Here is a 24,334-nt window from a genome sequence, read left to right as displayed (position 1 = left end):
GGAATGGTTAATATTCAAAGTGAGCTGCAAAAGTATTGAATAACAGAAGGTTTTTCTTTAAACAGATGTTGAGGATTTAGAATTCCTTGTATAATCAAGTATTAGATAGAATCAAACAGAATTGGATACATTTTGGAAAGAGATTAGGCTGCAGATAAATAAAAACTTAATGGGAATTAAGGAGGAACTGAATTTCTCTTTGAAGGAGTTAATGTAAGTCCCTATGTATTGAATAATATAATTCTGTACTACACTGTACTATGATACACTAGGGGGTATAACAAAATAGAACTATAACATTATGATAATTGATGCTGTATTATACTCTAATTGATCAACTAAAATATTCTAAAAAATAAAAAATTGAACAATAGATTTCATCCTGGTAAAGTTTGAAAACAATTGAGTTAAGCAATTAAGTCATTTATAATCTTGAATAGAGTTTGCAAGCTGCCAATTGAACTTGCGAAGTGGGTTTAATATTATAGCTGGCTTCAATTCATTGCTATAGTAAACAGATCTTCATCCATTGGCTCCATTTAACTTCATTAGAAAAAAATACAAGGAATGGAATTTCTTATTTTTGGTACGATGTTATTTGTGCACTATGTAAAGCAAACAAGTCCTGAACTTATCTGCACACAGGGTACCCGGTTTTGAATATTTATTACAGGTCCTTCTTATGATATCTATTCTTACCAATATTAATGGACATCACAAGCACATCAGTGATGTCAGACAGTGTAAGATGTATGTTTTGCATCAACTGTACAAAATCATTTACACATCCAAGATTGGCAAACGCATGAATCATTCACAAAGCAGAATCTTGCACAAAACTACTCTGTGCAAGCAGTGTAGTGAAAAGTCTTTGGGGTTGAAGGTTCTTTGTGCCTTCTCATTATTTACATTTCAACTCCAGCAGAAATTAAGTGGAGAATATTCATGGACAATCTTCTTAAGCTGTGTAGAAATACCACAGTAACTGATGTCTAATTCCATCACGAATTGAGTCCTGGGGACTATATAACGCAACTTTGGCTTTGTTAGGACAAGATCCTTTACAACCACTTTAGTGCAAGTTTTCAAAATGATATTTAAAACATTTCTAAGGGACAAGATTAATCATACGTGGAAAGGTAGGGGTTGATTAGGGTTAGTCAATGTGGTTTTGTTGGAGGGTAATGTTTTCCAACCAATTTCATTAAGGTTTTTGAAGAAGTAACAACAATTTATTGAGGCAGTCAAGTTGATATAGTCTAAATAGACTTTGGTAAATCCTTTCATAAAGTCCCCACATTGGAAACCTATTTAAAAGGTAAGAACCCATGGATCCAGGGCAAACTGGCTCCAAAAATTGGTCTGGTAATTAGAAACATAACAATTTGTGTATGGAAACCTGTGATTGGTGGTACACCACAGGTGCTGCGACAATGATTGTTTTGTTATAGATATATTAATACTTTAGATGTGGGAGGTATGATTAGTATGTATGGAGAATGCAGACAGAATTCGGTGGCAGATGGAATTGAATCCTGATAAGTGTGAGGTGATGGATTTTGGATGGGCTAAAGTAGTCTAAGACTGGTAAGGCCTTATATCTGGTGTGGTTGTACAGGAGAGGGTGAAGAGTTTCGCCAGGAATTTACTTGGGATAGAATGCTTCCAATATGAGGAATGACTCGATTAGCTCTGTATACATTTCTTGAAGTGAGGGAGGCTGAGGGGAAACCTAAATGAAGTTAACAAAATTATGAGAGGCGTAGATAGTGAGAAACATTTTCCCAAAGCATAGGAACCTCGCAGAGATTTAAGATAAGGTGTAGGAGGTTTAGAAAGATTCCTAAGAAGATTTGTTTTCTTCTGAAGGTTGTTTGGAATCAAAAATCTACCTGAGTACATGGTTGAGGCAGAGAATCGACATTTAAGCAGTGTTGGGTGAGCACTCGAAAGGCTAATAATCAGAAGGCTAAAAGCAATTGCTTGTAATATGACTAATATAGATGGGTAGTTATGGTTAGCAGAGTCACGGTGAGATAAGGGATGTTTTTCTGTATTCTATCAGTCTATGAAAATCTTTAAAATTCAATGTACTGTAGAGATATGGTTAATAATTGACTGTTAGGTCGTACCTTAATTACTTCAGCAGTTTGATTCATTTTCTTCGAATCAGTTTTTATATTAAAAAAAGAAATGTCTGATACATAATTACCTGACATGGAAGATCATTATTTAATTGATTCTTTAACTCTGGACTGCCAATCGTAATAGTATTTGTTGCTTTATTGTCAGATGCTTTGAAATAGAGGAACATTCCTGTCACGTAAGAGGAAACAAAAACTATTATTTACATACTTCTCATGAGAATCACCCAATTCGTGCAATATCAGTTGCAGCAACAGTTTGCTAATTCTTATTTGGCAGAACCTGGGAACCCTTACAGTTAAAGTGACCCTGACATCTCCAAGGGCATAGGCTAACTATGTGCAGGTGTGCTCATCACCTCGAGGGCTCCATTGGGGGGGGGGGGGGGTTCTGAGTGAAGCAAACCCAGTGTCTGTATGACCTGGAGTTGGTTCAAAAGTCCCAGAGGCTTCATAGCTTTCATTAATTACCAGATGGTGGAGCAAATTCAAAGATGTTTGAGGTATGACACTCCCTATTTGGCACTTTTGACTTGAAATTGGAATGGACAAAATTAGATGCATTAAATATTGTCATGTGGAACACTAGGCCTTAAAACATATATTTAAATTAGATGCAAAGCTGTTTGAAAGCCCACTATTATATAAGCTATATTGAAAGAAGCACTAAGTGTTGAGCTGACTGACTTCTTCAAAAACTATACACAAAACACACAGCAGTCACACAGATCACAGGGAGCACTCGTAAAGCATTATAGGATCTCTCCCCGCAGCAATCAGAAACCAGATGATTAATAGGGTACCATATGAGCAATGGAAATGGAAATACTGTTTGAGTGTGGGCTTTGGATGGTGTGAGAGTTCATGATGGTATGTTGTAGGGAGCATATCACTGCCCCCTTGTGAGAATCTGCTTTCCTGGGTCCCACACTGCAAATAGACCCATTCCTCTCAGAGCTGATGGATAATCAGTGAGCCAGATTTCTCAGCGAGAAACAAATTGCTGGGAGAACACAAACAAAATGCTGGAGGAACTCAGCAGACCAGAAGGGATCAATGAGAAGGAACAAACTGTTAAGTTTTGTAACTCCAAAAACAAATCGAAAGAAAACATGGGAGCCCGGAGTCGGAATGACGAATGTCATTCATGTACTTTTACATAAAACATGTAATGGATTATATAAGCAAACAAAGAATGCTTAATCAAGCAATATATTTATAATATTACTGAAATATTAAAGGCACAACACATAAAATCTCACTGAATAAAGAGTACAACTCATCTCACATATGTAACATATATATATATATATATATATATATATGACTAGAGAGCAATATATATGTATACATAAGATGACTACACCTAGTATATACTATAGACATTGACAGCACTGTAAATTTTAAATTTTCCTTTTAAGGTCTAAAGATTTAATCATTGTGGAGGATTCCTTACTCTTTAGGGATAACACCTTTACTGACAAGGAGGTCATTCTGCATGGATGGTGAGACTTACAGCTGCGAAATGATCTCAGGTTCTGGGGCCTCCACTGTGGTGTTTGCAGGAGCTGACTCTGGGACTGCCGGAGGAGGTTCTGACAATTCTGGACATCACTCGCATACAAGTACACTTTACTTCTGGACATGTTGGCATCCTGAACAATTCATGGCAAGCTGCTCCATCTGCTGATCTATCCCAGGCCAGCAGGTAAGGCTTTGCGCCAGCACCTTCATTTTGACCACACCTAGATGAGCAGCATGTAGCTCCTGCAACACTTTAGCTCTTAGCTTGGGTGGAACAACAACTCTCCATCCCCATGACAAAGGCAAATTCATCCCGTCACTGGTAAAGATGGGGGAGCAGGAATTTCTGTCGAACGTTCCAGCCACTTTGGGTGGCCACGTAGACCTGAGACAGTATTGGGTCTTTTCTGATTGGTTGGAGGGGATCCAAATGTGAGTGCGAAGGACCACCGAGGAACAGCACAGCTGGTGAGCTGATGGTTGTGGAGTACGCTGCATGGCAATTTGTTTCCTTCTCCAAGGGTAAACTGGACAATCCCTCATCATTTCCATGATTAGCTGTGCTCTTGAATTTGCTCTTGTAATTGGATCCTCCAAGCGACATCTCTGCATTCCTGCTGCTACTGTTATTTCAACCCTGCTATGGATTGAAAGTGGACACCAGTGGTTGATGAGCAGTAATGAGGGTTATTGCTCTCCCATATAAGGATTGGTTGAAACTTTTTACACGTCCAACCAGACTCAAGGCCTCCCTGTCAATCTGTGCGTAACTTTTCTAAGGGCACGTGACGCAAAGACTATAGAACTTTCACTTCCATCACTCATAACATGTGATATTCCTGCACCCATATCATAAGGTGAGGTATCACAGGCAAGCTTCCCTGGGCAATGTGCATCATAATGTGTGACTACAATGTCTGACATCACCATTTCCTTTATCTTTAAAAGAGCTACCACACACTGCTTTGTCCACCGCCATTCCTTCAGCAGCCAGATTTGGTAGGAACCTGTTGGAGTAATTGACAAACCCTAGAAAGGACTGTAACTGTCCTTTCATCCACCAATCCTTTGTCATCCACCAATGCTTGCATTTTCTCAGCACACCTGTGTAAATCTTATATGCCAATAAGTGACGCTTGATTTAGATAATTCACACTCATTATGTCAAGCTCTGAGCCCATAACCTTCTAATCTTTGTAACACTGTCCTGAGATTAAGATGTTCCTTGACATTTTTACCAGTAACAAGGATGTTTTCCAAGTAAAACATGGTGCCTGGGAAACCTTGAAGCACCTGGTCTAGAGCTTTAACCCAGACAGCAGGGGCAGATGACACTCAAAAATAAGTCCGTTATAGTGATAAGGCCCTTTGTGAGTGTTTATCATAAGTATCACTTTGGACTCTTCTATCTTCATCTGGAGGAAGACCTCAGCTAAATCCACTTTGCTGATGTGTTTTCATCCAAAAAGTTTTGCAAAGATATCACTATTCTGGGCAAAGGGTATTGGATTGACGGTCACCACAGATCCTGACAGACCCATCCTTCTTGGATACTGGGACCACTAGTACTGCCTATGTGCTCCACTTAACCGTGAGGTAATGTTACAGCTATACAAGACATTAGTTAGACCCCACTTGGAGTACTGTGTTCAGTCCTAGTCACCTCACTACAGGAAGGACGTGGATACTATAGAGAGAATGCTGAGGAGATTTACAAGGATGTTGCCTGGATTGGAAAGCGTACCTTATGAGAATAGGTTGAGTGAACTTGGGTCTTTCTGCCTGGAGCGGAAAAGGATGAGAGGTGGCCTGATAGAGGTGTATAAGATGTTGACAGACATTTGATTGTGTGGATAGCCAAAGGCTTTCTCCCAGGGCTGAAAGGATAACATGAGGGGGCATAGTTTTAAGGTGCTTAGAAGTAGGTACAAGGGGGATGTCAGAGTTAAGTTTTTCCACACAGAGTGCTGAGTGCATGGAATGCACTGCCAGCGAAGTTGGTAGACACGGATGCAATGGGGTCTTTAAGAGACTCTTAGATAGGTACATGGAGCTTTGAAAAATAGAGGTTTATGCAGTAGGGAAATTATAGGCAGTTTGTAGAGTAAATTACATGGTCAACACAACATTGTGGGCTGAAAGGCCTGTAATGTGCAGTAGATTTCTATGTTTCTATTTTTTATGTTAACCAATGGGACAATTCCTTAAACCTCCGTGCAACATATCTTACTGGCTACTTTATTACTGATAGTATAACCAACTAGATAGGCTTGGCAGAACTTGGTTGTGATGTTTTCATTTAACACCATCTTACCCTTGTATGCTTGAGTTTTCCAATGCCACCTCTGAACACTGCTGTGACATCATCCAGTACTTCTCTTAATTCACTTTCAGTTGACTTTACTGCAGGGGATGTGCATGCAAATGGTGGATAGATTTCTGATCTAGTTGTAGTTGTCTCAACTACACAGCCCTAAAATGTTGGCCCTCCTGCTTTTTGCACATACAAGCCCAATGTTGCTTGTTGGTTGTTGTATTTCACTGTTACGGATGTCATTCCCAGAATCAGAATCAGAATCAATTTTATTATCATTGGCAGGTGTCGTGAAATTTGTTAACTTAGCAGCAACAGTCAATGCAATACATAATATAGAAGAAAAATATAATAAATAAGTAAATCAATTACTGTATACATATATTGAATAGATAAAAAATTGTGCAAAAACAGAAATAATATATATTAAAAAAGTGAGGTAGTGTTCACAGGTTTAATGTCCATTTAGGAATTGGATGGCAGAGGGGAAGAAGCTGTTCCTGAATCACTGAGTGGGTGCCTTCAGGCTTCTGTATCTCCTACCTGAGGGTAACAGTGAGAATAGGGCATGCCCTGGGTACTTGAGGTCCTTAATAATGGATGCTGACTTTCTGAGACATCTCTCCTTGAAGATGTCCTGGGTAATTTATAGGCTAGTACCTAAGCTGGAGCCAACTAAATTTATAACCTGCTGCAGCTTCTTTCGGCCCTGTGCAGTAGCGTCCCGCACCCCCCCCCCCCACCCCCCCATACCAGCAGTGATGCAGCCTGTCAGAATGCTCTCCATGGTACATCTATAGAAGTTTTTGAGTGTATTTGTTGACATACCAAATCACTTCAAACTCCTAATGAAGTATAGTTGCTGTCTTGCCTTCTTTGTAACTGCATCGATATGTTGGGAGCAGGTTAGATCCTCACAGATCTTGACACCCAGGAACTTGAAGCTGCTAAGTCTCTCAACTTTGGATCCCTGTATGAGGATTGGTATGTGTTCCTTCATCTTACCCTTCCTGAAGTCCACAATCAGCTCTTTTGTCTTACTGATGTTGAGTGCCAGGTTGTTGCTGTGACACCACTCCACTAGTTGGCATATCTCACTCCTGTACACCCTCTCCTCACCATCTGAGATTCTACTAACAATGTTGTATCATCAGAAAATTTTTAGATGGTATTTGAGCTATAAACATTATCTTTTATCCAGTATAAGTTATTCATTGAATATTTGCAAGCTTCATTTCAGCACCTTTGAAATGCTGTTCAATTTCAAAGGAACAGCCAAGCCAGTATCCAATTCCAGTTTAATGAATTTGCTGTTCACTTCTAGTCTAAGTGTATTACTTGTCTCTTTTTAACTTTCATATTGTAAGTCTCAAGGCTTTCCAGTACTGTGTCACTCTCATGATCAAATTCTTCATCAACAGCATGCTAATTAGTACTCTTTTTGAACATACAATTTGACTTTTTATCTTTTTTTCTTCCCTGTGCAGTCCATTTAATTTTGTCTGCCTAACACTCTCTTTGTATGTGTCCTACTTTGTTGCATTTTCTTCAAGTTTCACCTTTATACCTGCACTGGTCTGACGTATGTGAGCCTGTCACCATGGTAACACAATGTTTTCAGCCAGGCAGGCTTCTGTTTATATGTTGCAATCTTGTTCGTGCTCACTTTTATTCCTGACTGTAACTCAATTGCATTTCAGGCTGTTGTTTCCATTGATACAGTGATTTTAACTGCTCTTTTAAATGTGAGTTGTGCTTCTTCTTAGGAGCGGTTTTTGAAAGCTTTCTTGTAAGATTATAGAAACTAATGATCCTTAGTGCATTATTATGCCCATCACTGAACTGACAATGTTTTGACAATGTCTTCTGTTCAGTCACATAAGTAAAATAAATTCCCCTTCCTTTTGATTCCACTTATGAAAGCTAAAGTACTTAGCAATCAACATGGTTTTGGTCCTAAATATTACTGCATTGCTTTCACAAAATCAGCAAAAGGTTGATTTTGGTTGGTTTGGTTGAAGCAGTTAAACTTCTATGCAGTTCCATGCTTTCTTCTTAAAGGCACTTCTTCTTCATGGCATGCCAGATCCAGGACAAATCCTCTGAGATGATAACAGTGAGGAATTTAAAGGTGGTGACTCTCTCTAGCTCTGATCCCCCAATGAGGACTGGCTCATAAACCTCTGGTTTCCCCCCCTGATGTCAATAATCTGCCCCTTGGTCTTACTGACATTGAGTGAGAGGTTGTTGTTGTGGCACCACTCAGCCGGATTTTAAATCTCCCCCCTATATTCTGATTCGTCACCACTTTTGACTTCAGCCAGTGGTGTCATCAGCAAACTTGAATATGGCATTGGAGCTGTGCTTAGCCACACAGTTATAAGTCATGGGCTTGTGACCTGTCTCCAGGCTCCAATCCTCACTGAACTCTCTGAAAGTGCCAGATCACTCAATGGGCCCCAAAACACACCACCAAAATGATAATCACAGGTTCCAATCACACACAGCTTAGTTGTAGAATCGTATTTGAAAGAAGGAGTAAAAGAAGTCATTTTGTGAACTATCAGCAGGACTGCACCAGTGATTGCATTGTTCGTTGGCACAATCTTGCATGATGACTGGTAACTGACAGCCACTGATCTTCTCTGCTGAGCCTGGACTTGGAGAGGGAGGAGGCAGTGGGAAACGTAACAATGATAGAGGTGGTCACAACACTCTCTACGGTGGCTGAGTAAAAATTCATCAGTTTTACGCCCTGAGATGTTATGTTTCCTAAACTGTCGTAGGAAGAACAGTCTCTGCTGGGCATTCCTAGTGACGAGCAGAACATGCCTGATCCACTTCCATGTGTTGGTGACGGTAGTGCACAGGAATAGGAATGCCTCAATCACAGACACAGTCTGACCATTAATTTCCAAGGGGGAGTAGGGAGGGAGTTGTCAGCAGCGGTCAGTCGGCATTTTCACTGTCTACCACATCAGTGATGGACCAAATGATAAATCAGACATTTAGAACATTGCAAAATGACCTTGGCAGATGTTGTGTATTATAAACTGTTGTCAGAGTGCTGATTGCTCTGGTGACATTCAGAAAGAGAAGCTCAGATTCTGTGTGATTGTAATGCAACAGGTTGTTCTCTCAGTGAGACAAGTCATTTCTCGGCCAGTATGAGCAAAGACAGTGATGATATTACAGAGTCAGCATAGCTCCAGATGAAGTGGCAGTTCAGTTCTGTAAAAGCTATGATTTCACCTAGAAATTATTACAAAACTCCAGGTGCAATTGAATTTTGAGAAATTAACAATCCAATTTCTGGACTACAGTGAGTTAACATGGGATTTCCAACTATTGCAAGGAACCAACTAATAGGAAATTAATAGATCTTGAGAGCAGTATTTAATATCTATATTTATGCTTCCAGATGGTGCACAACATGGAAGAATGCAAATTTTATCACACCACAGAGCTATCAATTCTACCAATTCTATCAAGCTTTAGGGCTTGGCTTCTGCACTTTCCTCCCCAATGGATGAGACAGGACGCAAGCCTCCTCTCTAAATTTATGAGGAACCTAACTCATTGTCCTGAGTTTAGGGTCAGGAACTGCCCTGGGTGGGATCCCAGTAAGATGGTAGTCCGCAAACAACAAATAATTCTGCTGTTCATTCAGTGGGATTGCTGCCTCAGCAAGAGGCACTAGAATGGATTAATTTTTGTATAACATTATAAACAATTAGTATATTAAATTTATGTTTTTCTTGTGACTGCTGTGACTTTAATGCTATGTGCATGTGACACTGCTCAAGTAAGCTCTCCATTGCCCCTGTGCATATATGTAATTGTGCATATGACAATATGTTTGACTTTGACTTTGAGATCACTTAAATGTTTCAAATCTTTTGGGGCTCATTTGTCATCTCTGGAAACAGCAAGTTATCAAGAAGACAGGGCTAAAATGATGCTTTAGGTTTTTTTTATTGTTACTGAAGACTATTGGAAGAGGACCTAAATAACCCACGGGAATTGTGTTGAATTGAAAAGAAATGGACAAATCAGGAGCCCCAGCTCCCTGCAGAAAATGAGGTGAAAGTATAACATGACGATAATCCACAATGAACTGATTTGCACCCCAAAATCAAACTTCACTTCTAATGTTTCTTAGAAACTTATATCAACTTTCAGAGTAAATCAGATTGTATGAATAATGAGCTCTGGAAAATTCTATGTAATTAAAACAGTTCTTAACATTGGCTAAATTGCAAGTTGATGGAATTATGAAAAGAAATCTTTTCACACTATGAAATAAAAATGGCCTTTGATATTTGTTCCACATAAAACATTATGAAGATATCTTTCAATCTGAATTAAAACACTTCACTGGTGATTTAGTGAAAGCATTTTTTGCTTTATTAAATTTTTAGTCTCACAGATTGAATGCTTTGTTCCCTTTTAGATTGCTGAGAGTCGGGGAAAGAGAATGGGTTTAAAGTAATTTATTTTAAACTGTTTCTGACAATGGATAGAATAAATAGAAGATTCGCCACCATGCCCAGTCACCTCCTTTCCATAAATGTCGGTGTACTTTAATACATTAACATCATTACAGTTGATAAATAGCCCATCTTAAGGCACTAAAAAGGTAATTACTGTATATTTCCTGTTTGGAGTGGAAGTAGTTAGTGCTTTTGCCTCACGATGCCAGTGACTGTGATGCGTTCTGTGAGGAGTTTGCACATTTTCCCTGTGACCGGCTGGATTTCTTTTGAGTATTCCACATCCCAAAGATGAGGTAAGCTAATGAAGTTGACCCTAGTGTAGGTGAGAGGCAGAGGAATCAGAACGGATAGGACGGGCATGTGAGACAGATAGGTTTCTGGTGAGAATACTCTGAAAGCTGGTATAGAATTGATAAGCTGAATGGCCTCCTACGTGAGCAGATTTGGAAAATGATAGACTGGCACCTAGTTTTGTGGGATAGGAGTACTTATGCAGAAGCGGAGTGTGAGATTTAGTGCTTCACACTATTTGCTGTACTTTATTTTGTATAAAACTCTCAAGCTGTTGACAATTTAAAATAATTGGTCTTTTATTGAACATTTGGATGGGAATGTTGCCTATTAATAGTCCCAGAAATGTTGTTCTTATTCTTTATGAATTTGAAGTCCGAGTTGTGTGGTGCTCGTGAATCAGTGTTCAATGCATTGAGAAGCTCATTTAATTGTATTGCAATGGAACATGGAAAAGTGGAACAATATCTTCTTTAACAGAATGGTTGGAGAGATTTCACAGAACTGCATTATCACTGTGCACTATGCGCTTTCAAAGACTCACATAACTGCAGTCCAGTTATGTTAATGTCAAATGTCTAAACTTCAGTTTATTTTTGCTTAAATATTGGATACAATGTTAATAAACTATTGTTGCTATGCTTTTGGTAATGTCTTCAACTCAGTTTAAATCATAACCAATGTCATGACTCAGGCAATTTACTCTGTTTAGCCCACTCATTACCCAGTCCATCCTTCTCAGAGTACCTGCTTTCATCATGCTTACCAACACTGTTAGGTTTCTTCTGTCCCCAGGAATCATTTACAACCATTTGCCATTATCATCCCATTCAAGAAAGGAAATAATCCTCAGCTGCTCTCCTTGATTACCAGCTTTCTGACGTGGGCACTGCAACTAGCAGCCTAGATTCAGCTGGGTAAAGCAAAATGGTGGTCCACCCTAACAAGTAAATTCAGGAGCAATGTATTGCAATAGGATAATTGCAAGGCATCAAATTCAGTTGATTGTCAAACACCACAATGACTTGAGCTTTTAAAAAAAGCTGGAAAGACATCTGTAACTTTACTTCTGGTTTGAACTACTTAATTTAAATAAAGATGAGCTAACACCCACAGTTTTTGTCTCAACACTTTTGTCTTTGCCTTAGATGGGATGCTAGATTGGCTTTTTGGGTTGATTTTTAGGATGAAAGGATTGACCTGAGAAAAGAAATAGAAGTGGAATAAAATAAGCCTAAATTCTCTGAACTTCAGAATAGTAAGAAGTATTCAAAATTCTTAAGAGTATATGCAAAAAGAACTTATTATAGTTGGAATTAAGCATTATTGTCTCTTGAGAGCCCATTTAAGATTGAGGAAGAGGATGAACTTCTTCCTTCAAAGGTGGTGAACTTTTGAATTTTAAGTGTATAATTCCATGAATAGATATTCATTATAATAGGAAACGCAAGGCAGAGATTGATAGATTACTGGACATTAAGTGAATCAGTGCATATGAGGATAGTAAAAGTGTTAAGGTAGAAAATTAGCCATGGTTATTGATTATCAAAGCAGATTCAGGAGGCATATGCATCCTATTTTTCATGCTCTTATAAAACGCTTGAAAAACAAGCACTTTAATTATGTCTTAGGTGGCCTCTCACTGTAGTATTCCCACTACCACTGCCCCAGCTGCCACCCTCCTTTTCCTCCTCATGCTCTTTGAAGCATATTACATAATGTAATTGCATGAGCTAACAAATATCAATGTTAGTTAAACATTTTTTTTTAATTAGCAGACCTGATAGATACCTGGGATCACCTTGATGTGACTGGCAACATTAGGAATTGACTAATTTCTCATTACCATACATCAAGCAATGAAATGATAGCAGTGAGCACCCACCTTGGCTGGAATTGGTTGTGTGGTCTGTAATAGGTAATCCTGATATTGGGCCCTGTCCTCGAACCCACACAGCACCTTCTGAGGCGAGATGTTTCCACTCACAGAAACCAGACTCAAAGTTGCACATTGTGTACTTGGCTGAAAAAAAATGCAGAAGAGTGGAACAATATTAAGAGGGTTGAATGAGGAGCATTTCATGGACATAAAAAGAAGCTGTTGATGCTGCAGCTCTGAAACAAGAACAGGAAATACTGAAAACGCATCAGGTTAGGTAGTATCTGTGGAAAGAGAAACAGAACACATGCTTCAGGTCAAAGAACCCTTTGTCAGAAACAGACCAAAGAATAAAACAAATTAGTATTAAGTTGCAGAATAAGTGAGAGTTGGAATAAATAGGACAAACAGAAGGTCTGTGATAAGTTCAAGCCAGGTTTGGATAACTGGTAATGAGAAGATATGGTTGTAAAAGGATAAATGGGGGCATTTAGAGAGTGAAAAAACAGACATTGGAGTGTAAAGGTTAATAAAATGCAAGGCTGTGGCACTTGCTCAGCAAGCCAGGTTGTGCTAACAGAGGGAAAAAACTGAACCAAACCATAGCTGGACAGTTCACAATGAAAATGACCAACTCCGATTCAGTCAGATGAAGACAGTTACCAGACACTACGGAATGTGATCAGGAGGATTTGCTCATTCCCATTTTTATTACATATTGGGAAATTGGTGCTTTGGAAATGCACGCTAAGAACAATTACCATTATATCCAGCTCAGCACTTGTTCATTAAAGTGTGGTACAAAAACCATTATGTCTGAAACAAATGCAAATAAATTGTCTTATTTCAATGGTATGTAAATATTGCTCATAAAATAGAACGTTAAACCTAAGCTCACACTCCAGGACCATAAGATTATATAAAGGAAGTACTTTATATTTTACCAACTTTGTCAGAATAATGTTTTCTTGATAACATTTGGATAGTAAAATAATCCCAGACTGTTACTCATTAACCAGTATTGCACTGGTGGTACCAGGCTCTGCAGTACAAAGTTAAATTTTTTAAAATGTTATCTAATAATGAATGACCTACGGACTAACATAATGAATGAACATCCAGCAATGAGAATTCAGCAGTAACTTAGTCACAGATTTTAACAAGGTAATTTAGCTAGACTGAAATATTGTTTTATAATCTGTTTGCATAACTTAAATGAGTAAAGGGCAGAAATAGATTTTTCAGCATTCAAGAAAAATGGGCTCAAATTTAAACTAATCCATATAAGAAATTAATTTATACCTTAATTGCCTAAAGAAATATTAGAAAATTCAGAATTTCTCACAGCAAATCAGAGGTTAGAGACCAATCCTCAGAAACAGCAATGCATGGCCTTCTGCAATATCTGTCCTAGCTGTATTTCAAGTTATTTTGCAGGGAAAATCAGGTTCAAATACATGTTGATACAAACACATGCATCACATTATGGCATTATGAGGCTTGCTGAGATACTGTTGGTGTGTTGCTATTTGTTTGCTCAGAGTACATGGCCTGATTTTAGTGCTAGTTAATATTCCATGAAAAATCTCAAGGCCAAGTGCAGGAAGGGGTTAAAACTTTATTGCTAACATCAAAACACAGAAAATTAGATATCTGAGTAACAGTATGAAAAGGTAGCACAATGAAAGAATGGTTTACAAGCTAGTGACAAAGATCTTCACAATCTATCATTTTATAATATGCATTTAGTCAATCTCAGGAACATTTGATCTACATTGCATTAGCTTGGTAATCAAGTTTAGATCATAGAATTAAAAAGCTGGATATATTTGTATTTATATTTTTACATGTACTTCGTAATTTTGTGATACATTCCAATTAGCAATAACACCTTCTGGCATGAACTGCATTCTTCCAAATGGTTGAGGATTAACTGATGAGAAAGAGAGAGACAATTCTAGCCCAAACTGATCAAACTAGGATTTGAGAGCATAAGGAATACAGAGCTGAAAATGTAACTACTCTTGATATCGAACCTATCATAGATAGGGAACATACTCTCAACATTCTCTCAAGGGGATTTGAGCAAAAGTGGAAGTAGTTAATGAAATTGAACCAGGCTAAGAGAAGCAATGGTTTATTTTTGGAAGGTAATATGATTAATGAAACCAGGCCAGAAAACTGCCAGTTAAAACCTTCCTCAGGTTCCACCCATTGAAATAAATCAAAAAGGTGACTTCTTTTTTTCGAAGCAGAAGAGAGAAGAAGCCATTAGAAGTTAGTGCAGCAAAAATAGGAAATGCAGGAAAAACTTAGCTAGTTAGGCAGCATCTGTGGAAGAAGAAACAGTTACTGTTTTAAATTTATGAATATTTGTCAAAACAGATTCTACCTTATCAGCTAGGCTTTTCAATACTTTCTGTTTTTGTTTCAGATATTCAGCATCTGCAGCTTTTTATTTTCTTATTTTTGAATGTTTTTAAACTTCATCTCCAATTGCATCATCAGATCGTCTCTGGTAGACCTGACCAGGCATGCATGGATGTTGAAAGGAGGACTGAATCTAGGTCCAAAAAAAGTTTTATATTTTACTTTTCTTTTGTGAACAGGAAGTGCAGGGGCTAAACAGAGACCTGCTCTGCGCCAGGCTTTCCTGATACCTTTTAATCAGGCTCATCCCTTAAACCCACACTTGACCTTCAACACCCACCATGACTTATCTGATAACCCAGATCTATTCTTCACACATCTGCTGTGAATTCCTGCCAGTTTCAGATGGGAACAGACTGAGATTGTGCATTTAAGATCTGTATGCCCTTACACTATTGAACTCAATATCTTATGTCAACGCCCCCCACCAAAACCCCACTTTCCTAAATTATACTCAGAATTATAACTGCTGCAGGAAAAAACTGTAAAGGACATAATAGAAATATATCAGACATAGTGCATTGAATTCTAGTCCCTGTATTACCGTCTGGGTATACAGATATTTTAGGCAGTGTCAAAAGTAATAGTTGATTGATGTAATGACTACACCATATTTTACTGAGTTATGTAGAGAGCGTGAGGAGGATGAGAGTGGAGCCAAGTATTGTTAGACTTGTAATTCTAATACAACAAAGTGAGAAGAATGAAAACTGTGTTTTACCCAGTGGGTTGAAGTAATCATTGGTGCATGGGTTGGTGAAGACAATGGATGGTTTTCTGGACTTTGGTTGATTTGATGAGGGAGTTAGGATGGAACTGAGGAATGGGACTGGGGATAAAAGCATGAAGCTGAGAACTGGGGTACTGGCGCCCACACTGGAGTTCCAGGGTGATCAGGGGGATTTAAGGGATGGAGGATTGGAAAGTGATATCAGGTGGCTCAGCGCCATCTACCCAGTTCAAGAGGCTGGTTAGTTGGGGCCTGAGCTTTGAGAAGGGTGTAAGGGAAAAGCGGAGAGTGTACACAGAAGCATGAGAGGCAAGTAAATAGCTTACTTTGCCATGGTCCCAAAACAAAGAGTAAGCATGAAGCTCATATTGCCAAAGACTAGCCAAATAAATGATCCAGAACAATACTCAAATTGTCCAAGCATTTAGACATTTAGAAATGATAGACATTTCAAGGACATTGTAGTCTAAGTTCCCTTGCCAATGCTCCACAAAGGTGGATTGCTTTGGGAGTGTCAGCATCCAATGGAGAAACTTTGCCATGCATCAAGATTGATTTAGTCCAAATAGTTTTCCATTGAATTTCTTGATCGACACAAAATAACCAAAAAATGTTCATTAATCCATTTCATTCAATGAAAAATTGACTTTCTATCACATAACACTGAAAAACAAAGCACAATTGTCTGGTCGTAATTCTAGTTAGTTACACATTATAGATTGTTGGAAGCTCAAACGCTAGATGCTAACAATGAGAGACCAGTGAAGCAGAGGAGCAACAGTCAGGGAGAAGGAGTCAGGTATGAAGTGAGGATTGAATACGATGATGACTGAAGGACTGTAGACACTTCCTGTCCTCCAAGTTCTCTTTCACCCAGGCAGATATCTTTAGAGATCTATTTGTGGATGTCTGATCAATGAAACACTTTCAAAACAGTTAATAATGTTTGGCAAAGAATGGCTTCACTAGAAACAATAGGATTAGCAGATTCCTGCTCCATTGTACCAACTGTTGGGTATCTATGGGACTGAGCGATGGATTTCAGAATGAGTTCAGCTGTTGAATGTTTAAAACCTGCAGTGAATGGTTGTAGTGGATGATTGCATTTAAAGTGAAAATCATATAAATACAAAAATATGATGAAAAGGCCAAAGCAATCCAATAACTATATTATAGCTTTAGTTATACTGATGAACGAAAAGTGCTCACTTTATCAAATTTGATTGGGAGTATTTTTCCTGATGCTGGGTATTGGCCCAATACGTCAACTGTCTGTTCCCCTCCATAGATGCTGCCTGACTTTCTGAGTTCATCCAGCATTTTGTGTTGCTGAAGATTTCCAGCATCTACAGAATCTCTTGTGTTTGAGGCAACTTTTATTTTTCAATGATGTGCAAGAGCCTCTGATAAGGCCAACTTTTACTATCCATTCTTAATTGCCCCTGAATTGTTTACGTCATTTCAGAGTACAGGTGAGAGTCAGCCACAATACTTAGGCTTGGAGTCACATTTAGATAAGATCCTATAATAAGCAGTTTGGTAAAGGTAATAAGACTAGGACCGTACAATCAGGATTAAAAGGTGAAATGATTTCATTGAAACAAAAAATCCTTATGGAGCCTAATCAGGAAGGACAAGGAGTTGATTTTTTTCCCTCTGGCACAGGTGACTAGAACCAGAGGTCACAGTCACAGAGTAAAGGGTTGGCCATTCAGGAAGGAAAGAAAACTTTTTCACCCAGGAGGTAGTAAATAACTGGAATTCATTGAACAAGGGGCCTGTGGATGTTTAGCTACTAACTATATTCAAGACAGAGAAACATAGATTATGGATATTAAGGTAATCAAGGGTTGAGGGACTAGAGCAAGAAATATTCCTGAGGCAAAAGATCAGCCATTATCTTATTGAATACCAGAGGAGGCCAACATGTGAATGGCCTATCCATGTTGTGTTCTTCCCTGATAAACATAATCAGAGCAGTTGGGCAAATGTAGTAATTCAATGGCTTCATGATCACCAATATTCATACCAGCTTTTCTTCTTTAGTTCTTATTTATTTAATTAGCTGAATTTTAACTCCACAGCTGCTCTGCTGGTACTTGATCTCATGCTCCAGAATGTTGGTGAAAACCTCTGGATTATCAGCTTGATGATGTAACTACTACATTACTGTTGCCATGGTAATGTAATAATGCATTCAAACATCAATACTATTGAGTACTGTAGTAAGCAGTGGGGCAAACAGTTATTACACTGTTGCCAGGTTACTGGTCTAGCAACCAGAATTCTGGACTATTGATCAGAAACAACAGTTCAAATCTTGCTGTGGTATTCAGGGAATTAAAAATTTAAGTAATTAACTAAAAATCAGGAATTGGAAAGTAAATATCAACTTAGTAAGAGCAACCATGATATCGATGGTTTGTAGTAAATTGGATCTGGCTCACTAATGCCCTTCAAAGAAAGGTCTCTCACTTTTCTATATACCTACAGAGATGCTCATAATTGATTGCTCAGTTCTAGAGTAAGTAGAGATGGACAATAAAAGCTGCCATCTAATAAAATAATAAATTAAAGAAAATACCCCATGATTCAGCACCACGTATACAGTCAGTCTATATCAAGTGTATTTCTCCACTTTTTTCATGTGATCTGAGCAAACATTTAACCACATTTTTTTGAAATATTAAAGCTTACAAAAGTCAAAAAATGTCTGAACATAGAAACCTGCATGACTTACAACAGACTGATTCATCCTCATCTGCTCCATCACAGCAGTCGGCCTGAAAGTCACAAACTGAACTGAGAGGAATACAATGTCCTGTTCCACAGGTGAATGTTGACGGTGAGCACGATTCTGGAAAATATTCCATTTCACATTCATGGAATCTCAGACTATCCAGGGCCAAGAAGCCCTCCTTGCTTTGAATGGAGGCTGCAAATGTAACCTGTAGAAACACAACAACAGTAAAAAAGTTGGTTAAATATAACAATTACTTAAATATGAAACTGAAAATATTATTAGTGAAAGAGCTGATGAAAAGCCAACAGCATGTAACATTGTCTATTTCTCTCATATAGGAATTACCTAACCTGCTAAATAATTCTGCTAATTCCTGTTTTTTTTGGAATATAATTAGCAACTTTTAATTAGGTATGTTGATGAGTACAGCTAGTTTCAAATCCTGCTAACCATTTTGCCTCCAGTCATCTCTTCAAAGAACATCATACACAACGATTGTGCTTACAATGCAATTCAGTCCACATTCAAAAATTGATTCTGGTGGGGCTCCATGTTTCTTTTACTGTGAGTCAACCACACGAGCAGGATTTCTTAATCAGACACATCAGCTGTCCTTGATCTTTGCTCCAAACATGTGTTCATTTGAGCCTGGAACGATGGCACATGTTGTACAACAGGTCTCTCTATGCCGTAAACAGTGATTCATTCGCAGGCATTGGAACCCAAGGCTTTTGCCCCATTTCTTCTTTAATATCTTTTGATGGTATATTGCAGAATAATTAATTTTCATTCTTTTAAATTACTCTGATATCTACCTACATTTATTAAGAATTGAAACTGATTAAATATTTAAATTATTTTAAATCAATGATTATTAAACAAGCATTTATTTAAAATATGTTATGTTTTTCACAAGCATAAACTTAGATTGAAATTTTAAGAAAACTAGTTAAATATCAATATAAATGAAGAATGACAACCTGATTCCAATAAATGGATTTGCCATGTATCAGTCATAAACCTGAGGGGTTCCTCAATTTAGTACATTTTGGAAAATATTTATGAGGACATCGCCAGGACTAGGGGGCCTGAGTTATAGGGAGAAGTTGGTCAAGCTAGATCTTCATTCCTTGGAACATAGGAGAATGTGGGGACTCCTTATGAAAAGTTTTGAAATGATAAGACACATTGATAAAGTGGATGGTAACAGTCTTTATCCCAAGGCAGGGGAGTCCAAAATAGGGGAAGGAGGGGTAGAAATTAAGGATGAGAAGGGAAACATTCAAAGGAGACCTGAGGGGTAACTTCTTTACACAGAAAGGGGTGAGTATATGGAAGGTGCTGCCAGAGGAGTGGTGGAAGCAGCTGCAATAGTATCCTATTTAGGTACTTACATGGAGAGTGCCTGTTTCCAGGGATATGGCTCAAACACAGGAATCTGGGAATTGCTGGGTAGACAATGTGCTTGGTATGAACTGGTTGGGCCAAAGGGTCTGCATCAATGCTGAATTCCACTTTGATTCTATGAAATTGCCACTGGAATGTGATGATTGCAGGAGTGGGACAAGAGATATGCAGTGTGCTCCCTACCTCTGAGCTGCACAATGGAGTTGTGCTAAATGATGACAGCAAAGAGATGGAGGCCCTGAGGGAACCGCCAACTATACAAAAGCACAATCAGACCTTTGATTGCCAAAACACAGAATTGCAATCTTTTCGATTAACACCGCTATAACTGCTGCACAAACATTTAACAAGTTGGATGAGTACCAAATTACACAATTAAAAAACATCCCTCAAAAGACCTATTTCATCGAACATTTTCCAACATTTATTCAGAATAGCAAAAAAAAATCATCTCCCCTAAAGCTTCTGAAGGAACATATTCATTCTTTAGCACTAAAAAGTTGAAAATAATCATCCTTCAACATTTGATAAATTTGCAATGTTATAAGCAGAAGCCAAATCAATACAAATGCCAGAAATAGTTAACAATAGAGCAGGACATTCAGCATCTGAGAAAGGAGATGGGCTAGTAGCACACTCCAGAATATGCCAATCATTCCACAAACTCATCTACAATTGGATATTACAAATAAAGGAAAGAAAACACTTCCAAATTGCTTTTCATTTGGTGAACATTAAAATCCCACCATTTCATCTGGGGATTTTAACTTCAGTTAACGTCATAACTTACATAACTTAGAACAGAACTATCAGTCAGCTAAATGTGAATAACTGAAGTGTTGATAACAATCCAATTATTCTACAAAACTTTCTCTGGAATGGTCTAGCGAGCCATTCTTATTGTCATCAGCATATTCTCAAAGACAATTAAGGTTGGGAATTAAATGCTGGTTCATACCCTATCAAAGCAAGAAAATATAAACAGAAATGTCCCTTTGGTACCTCAGATCACCTAGAGAGCAACACCATCAAGACAGCTTCATAAAATTAATTCCAAGTGAATGCACCAATAATTCTGCTAACCTTATCATTACTTTACTAACTACCACCACCCATCTACCTCACTTCACAAGTGCCTCATGGGCCTGATGTTTGTTTACAATTATTTACAAAATATCAAATTCAGAAATTAGAACTTAGAAGCCCAGTCATGTGTCTTTATTTTTTACTATGTTGCTTAATTGAAAAGAGAAAATCCACCATCTAGGCTTCATTATGTGAGCTAGAATAGTGTGCTTCTGTGATAACATTTGTGCATGAAGAATGCTGATCAAACGTTGGTGAAGAAGCATTGTGCAACTCTTGCTTGATGTCACTGTTGCATGGATGCAAATGGCAAAAATCCAATGCCTTTCCAAGGAAAGCAGGCATTACTGGAAACACTGCTTAGAAGATTAAACCTTAAATGAACTGCTGTTAGTGAGTCTGTCACAAAAGGCACTGATAGATTTAGTTCTAACACTATGATGGAGAAGATCACTCGGCACTTTGGAAGGACACCCGCAGCACATCAGAACCTTAATCTTTTTGGAGATGACAGCCACTCTCTAACTCTTTCCTACACTGTCATCCTTTGCTGCTATAGCATCTAGTTCATGAGGATCAAGGCTCATTTTCTAGCCTTACTGCTGGAGTCCTGGAAGCTCATGACCAGAAGTGCACCAGAAAGGCTCATGGACTTTGATGCTTTCTCTTCTGTGCCTTAGGTCTTACATGTGGTCACTGTAATCTGAATCAATTTTGTAAAGGTTCACTAAATATTCATAATACACATACATTGAGGCTACACAGATCCTCGTTCATTTGGTGTACTCTGTAATTCCAAAATAAACGTAAGGGATAAGGGAACAAACCCTTAAGTCTACTTCAGAGCCTACTTAGATTATGGCAGTTCTGTGACTTAATACCACTGGTTAACTTTGTGACAATGTGTAGCAAGAAATTATCCTATAAGCAATCCATTGGATAATTGCTTCATTGCTATCAGTGTGGGGAGGGGGAGGGGAAACAAAAGCTCCTGATTTCTATAACTCGTTCTTTGAAGATGTGTTTCCAGGCATCACCACTTAATGTTCACATTATAATTTTAAGGCTTTGCTCACCAATTCTGGCTTCTCTACCTGTAATGATAATCATTTTAAACATTCCTCATTCTACTACACTTGAGAGAACACAAGCATTGCTAATAGACCTGCTTTCTTGGATTAATCCTTCAAGCGAGTAATTCAGTCAGGTTCCTTCCTCTCCAGCCATTTATCTTTCCTATCCACCTAACTTCACCCAACAGCTTCTAGCTATGCCCCTTCCCCTCCCCTCACCTTTTTTTTATTCTGGCATATTCCCCCTTCCTTTCCATCCCTGAAGAAGTATCTCGGTCTGAAATGTCAATGATTTATTCATTTCTGTTGTTGCTGCCTAACCTGCAGAGTTCCTCCAGCATTCTGTGTGTGTTACATTACTCTACATGAGTTCTGCCATAGTTTTGGACAACCATGGGTTCCAGCTGTTTCTTATCAATATACTGTGTGAATGGGGGTCAGTTACAATGAAATGAATGTGAACCCTTCTTTTAGGTGGGAGCAGATGAGTGAATTAAATGTTTATTATCCAGCAACAATTTCAAAGTAAAAGTTACTATAAATAAATAAAAATACCTGAAACTGACTCAAGCAAGGAGGAGGCCATACTTCTCCTTTGATCCACTGGTTTTCAGTTGGTGTCCATTCTTCCCACAAATTCACTTGTCCCTGCAGGTTAGAGTGTGAACATGCATGAAAACAACAAGGTAATGCTGAATTATTAAACACTAGAATCGTCTTTTTTTTCCCTTACTTTGCTAGATAGTTCAGTTTTATTTAAATACATTTTCACACAAAAACATGAAATAATAAATATCAACAATTCTACAGTGCAGTAGAAAAGATCTGATACCCAGAGCTGCAGTACACCATATAAACATCTACATCTGCTACTTTGACATAAATATTAACCTATTTATCTTACTGAACATGCAGCTCATATCCATGTTCATAAATTTTGAAGGAGTATTACAGAATTATGATCTTTGATCAGTTTTCTAATGCTCAATTATTAGAATAGAGTTGAGTGAAATTATCCATAGTAAAATATCCATTTCCATTCATATAGCTAGTCTTTTAAACAATTCATATAAAAAACATGATTTTTTTTTCCAAAGTAAATGTGATCAAAGCTGTATTTTGTGAGAAGTATGAGATTAAGGAATATGTTAGATGGGGAAGAAATACCATTTGGAAAAAAATGCACAGAAGCGTCCTATTTCTAAAGCTTTGGATTCACTTTTGTTCACTAGTGACCATCATTTTTCCTCACCTCCTTCGTTTGTAACAGTACTGTGAGTACGTTTCTGCCATTAATTTGATAGAAGAATTCAAATCGGCAATGCTGTCCTGAGTCATGGTACACAGAACTGCTAAGAAGAGCAGTCCGTGAAGATGTGATGTTGTTGGCCTCTATCCACACATAATGGCCTATGAAAGAACATTTCGGTGTTATATATAAACAGGAGATGCAATAATCCAATTTACAATAATTGCCTGGAAATTACTATTGATGGTAATCAGAAGCGGCTAATTATAAACATCAGGACTTGGGTTCAATAATCAGGAATGATGCATCAACTGCTTCGATCCACATTGTAGGAAATGGAGGAATAATTCTGTGCATTAAAGAACATAATGCTGTCAAAAAGCTTTTAAGGATATTAATATCAACTCTGATGAAAATGAAGCAATTATCCAATGGATTGTTTATTGGATAATTTCTTCCTACATATTGTCACAAAGTTAATAACAATTTGTCACAAAATTAATAATTTCATGAATTATCATGAAACGTCTATTGGGAGTTTCTAAATATCCTTTTATCTATCCAATTAGTCAGTGTTTCAGAGAAAAATATAGATGCATTTGGCAAAAATAATGTAACTTTACCAGGTACAAGGTAACTGCATTTGATTCATCCACAGATTTACAAAAGGTCACCAAATCCCCAATTATACTGGACGGCAAATTTTTCAGAAGTGTTGCTTCCTCAGAATTTTTTTTGTTTATGATAAACTGCTTGAAGCTGAACACAAATATAATTTCATATTACTTGTATGACATAGAAATTTGGAGAAACAAGAAATTAACTTTTATTGAATGTAATTTATTTAATTGCATAATGGTGCTGATGCTTTGCAATAGTTCATCTCCAAGCTAAAAATGTATGTTGATGATTTTCATTTGTACTCAGTGTTTGAGGCTTCTTGCTTAAGTGTCCAACAATAATCAGCC

The 24,334-nt window shown here is 37.9% G+C and overlaps 1 protein-coding gene across 1 annotated transcript in view; it reads right to left on the bottom strand.

Annotated features, from left to right (window-relative positions):
• malrd1 (MAM and LDL receptor class A domain containing 1) overlaps positions 1-24,334 on the bottom strand; it is a 359,618-nt gene that overhangs the window by 281,783 nt on the left and 53,501 nt on the right. The window contains exons 7-11 of the mRNA XM_073055307.1: positions 23,370-23,527; positions 22,673-22,765; positions 18,549-18,756; positions 12,655-12,792; positions 2,213-2,316 (exon numbers count right to left, since the gene is read on the bottom strand). Of these exons, the coding sequence (XP_072911408.1) occupies positions 2,213-2,316; positions 12,655-12,792; positions 18,549-18,756; positions 22,673-22,765; positions 23,370-23,527 (701 nt within the window). The remainder of the gene's footprint in view (positions 1-2,212; positions 2,317-12,654; positions 12,793-18,548; positions 18,757-22,672; positions 22,766-23,369; positions 23,528-24,334) is intronic.

The sequence above is a fragment of the Hemitrygon akajei genome, chromosome 8 (assembly GCF_048418815.1).
Source record: "Hemitrygon akajei chromosome 8, sHemAka1.3, whole genome shotgun sequence".
NCBI lineage: Eukaryota > Metazoa > Chordata > Chondrichthyes > Myliobatiformes > Dasyatidae > Hemitrygon > Hemitrygon akajei.
This window is presented reverse-complemented; position numbering and strand designations above follow the sequence as displayed.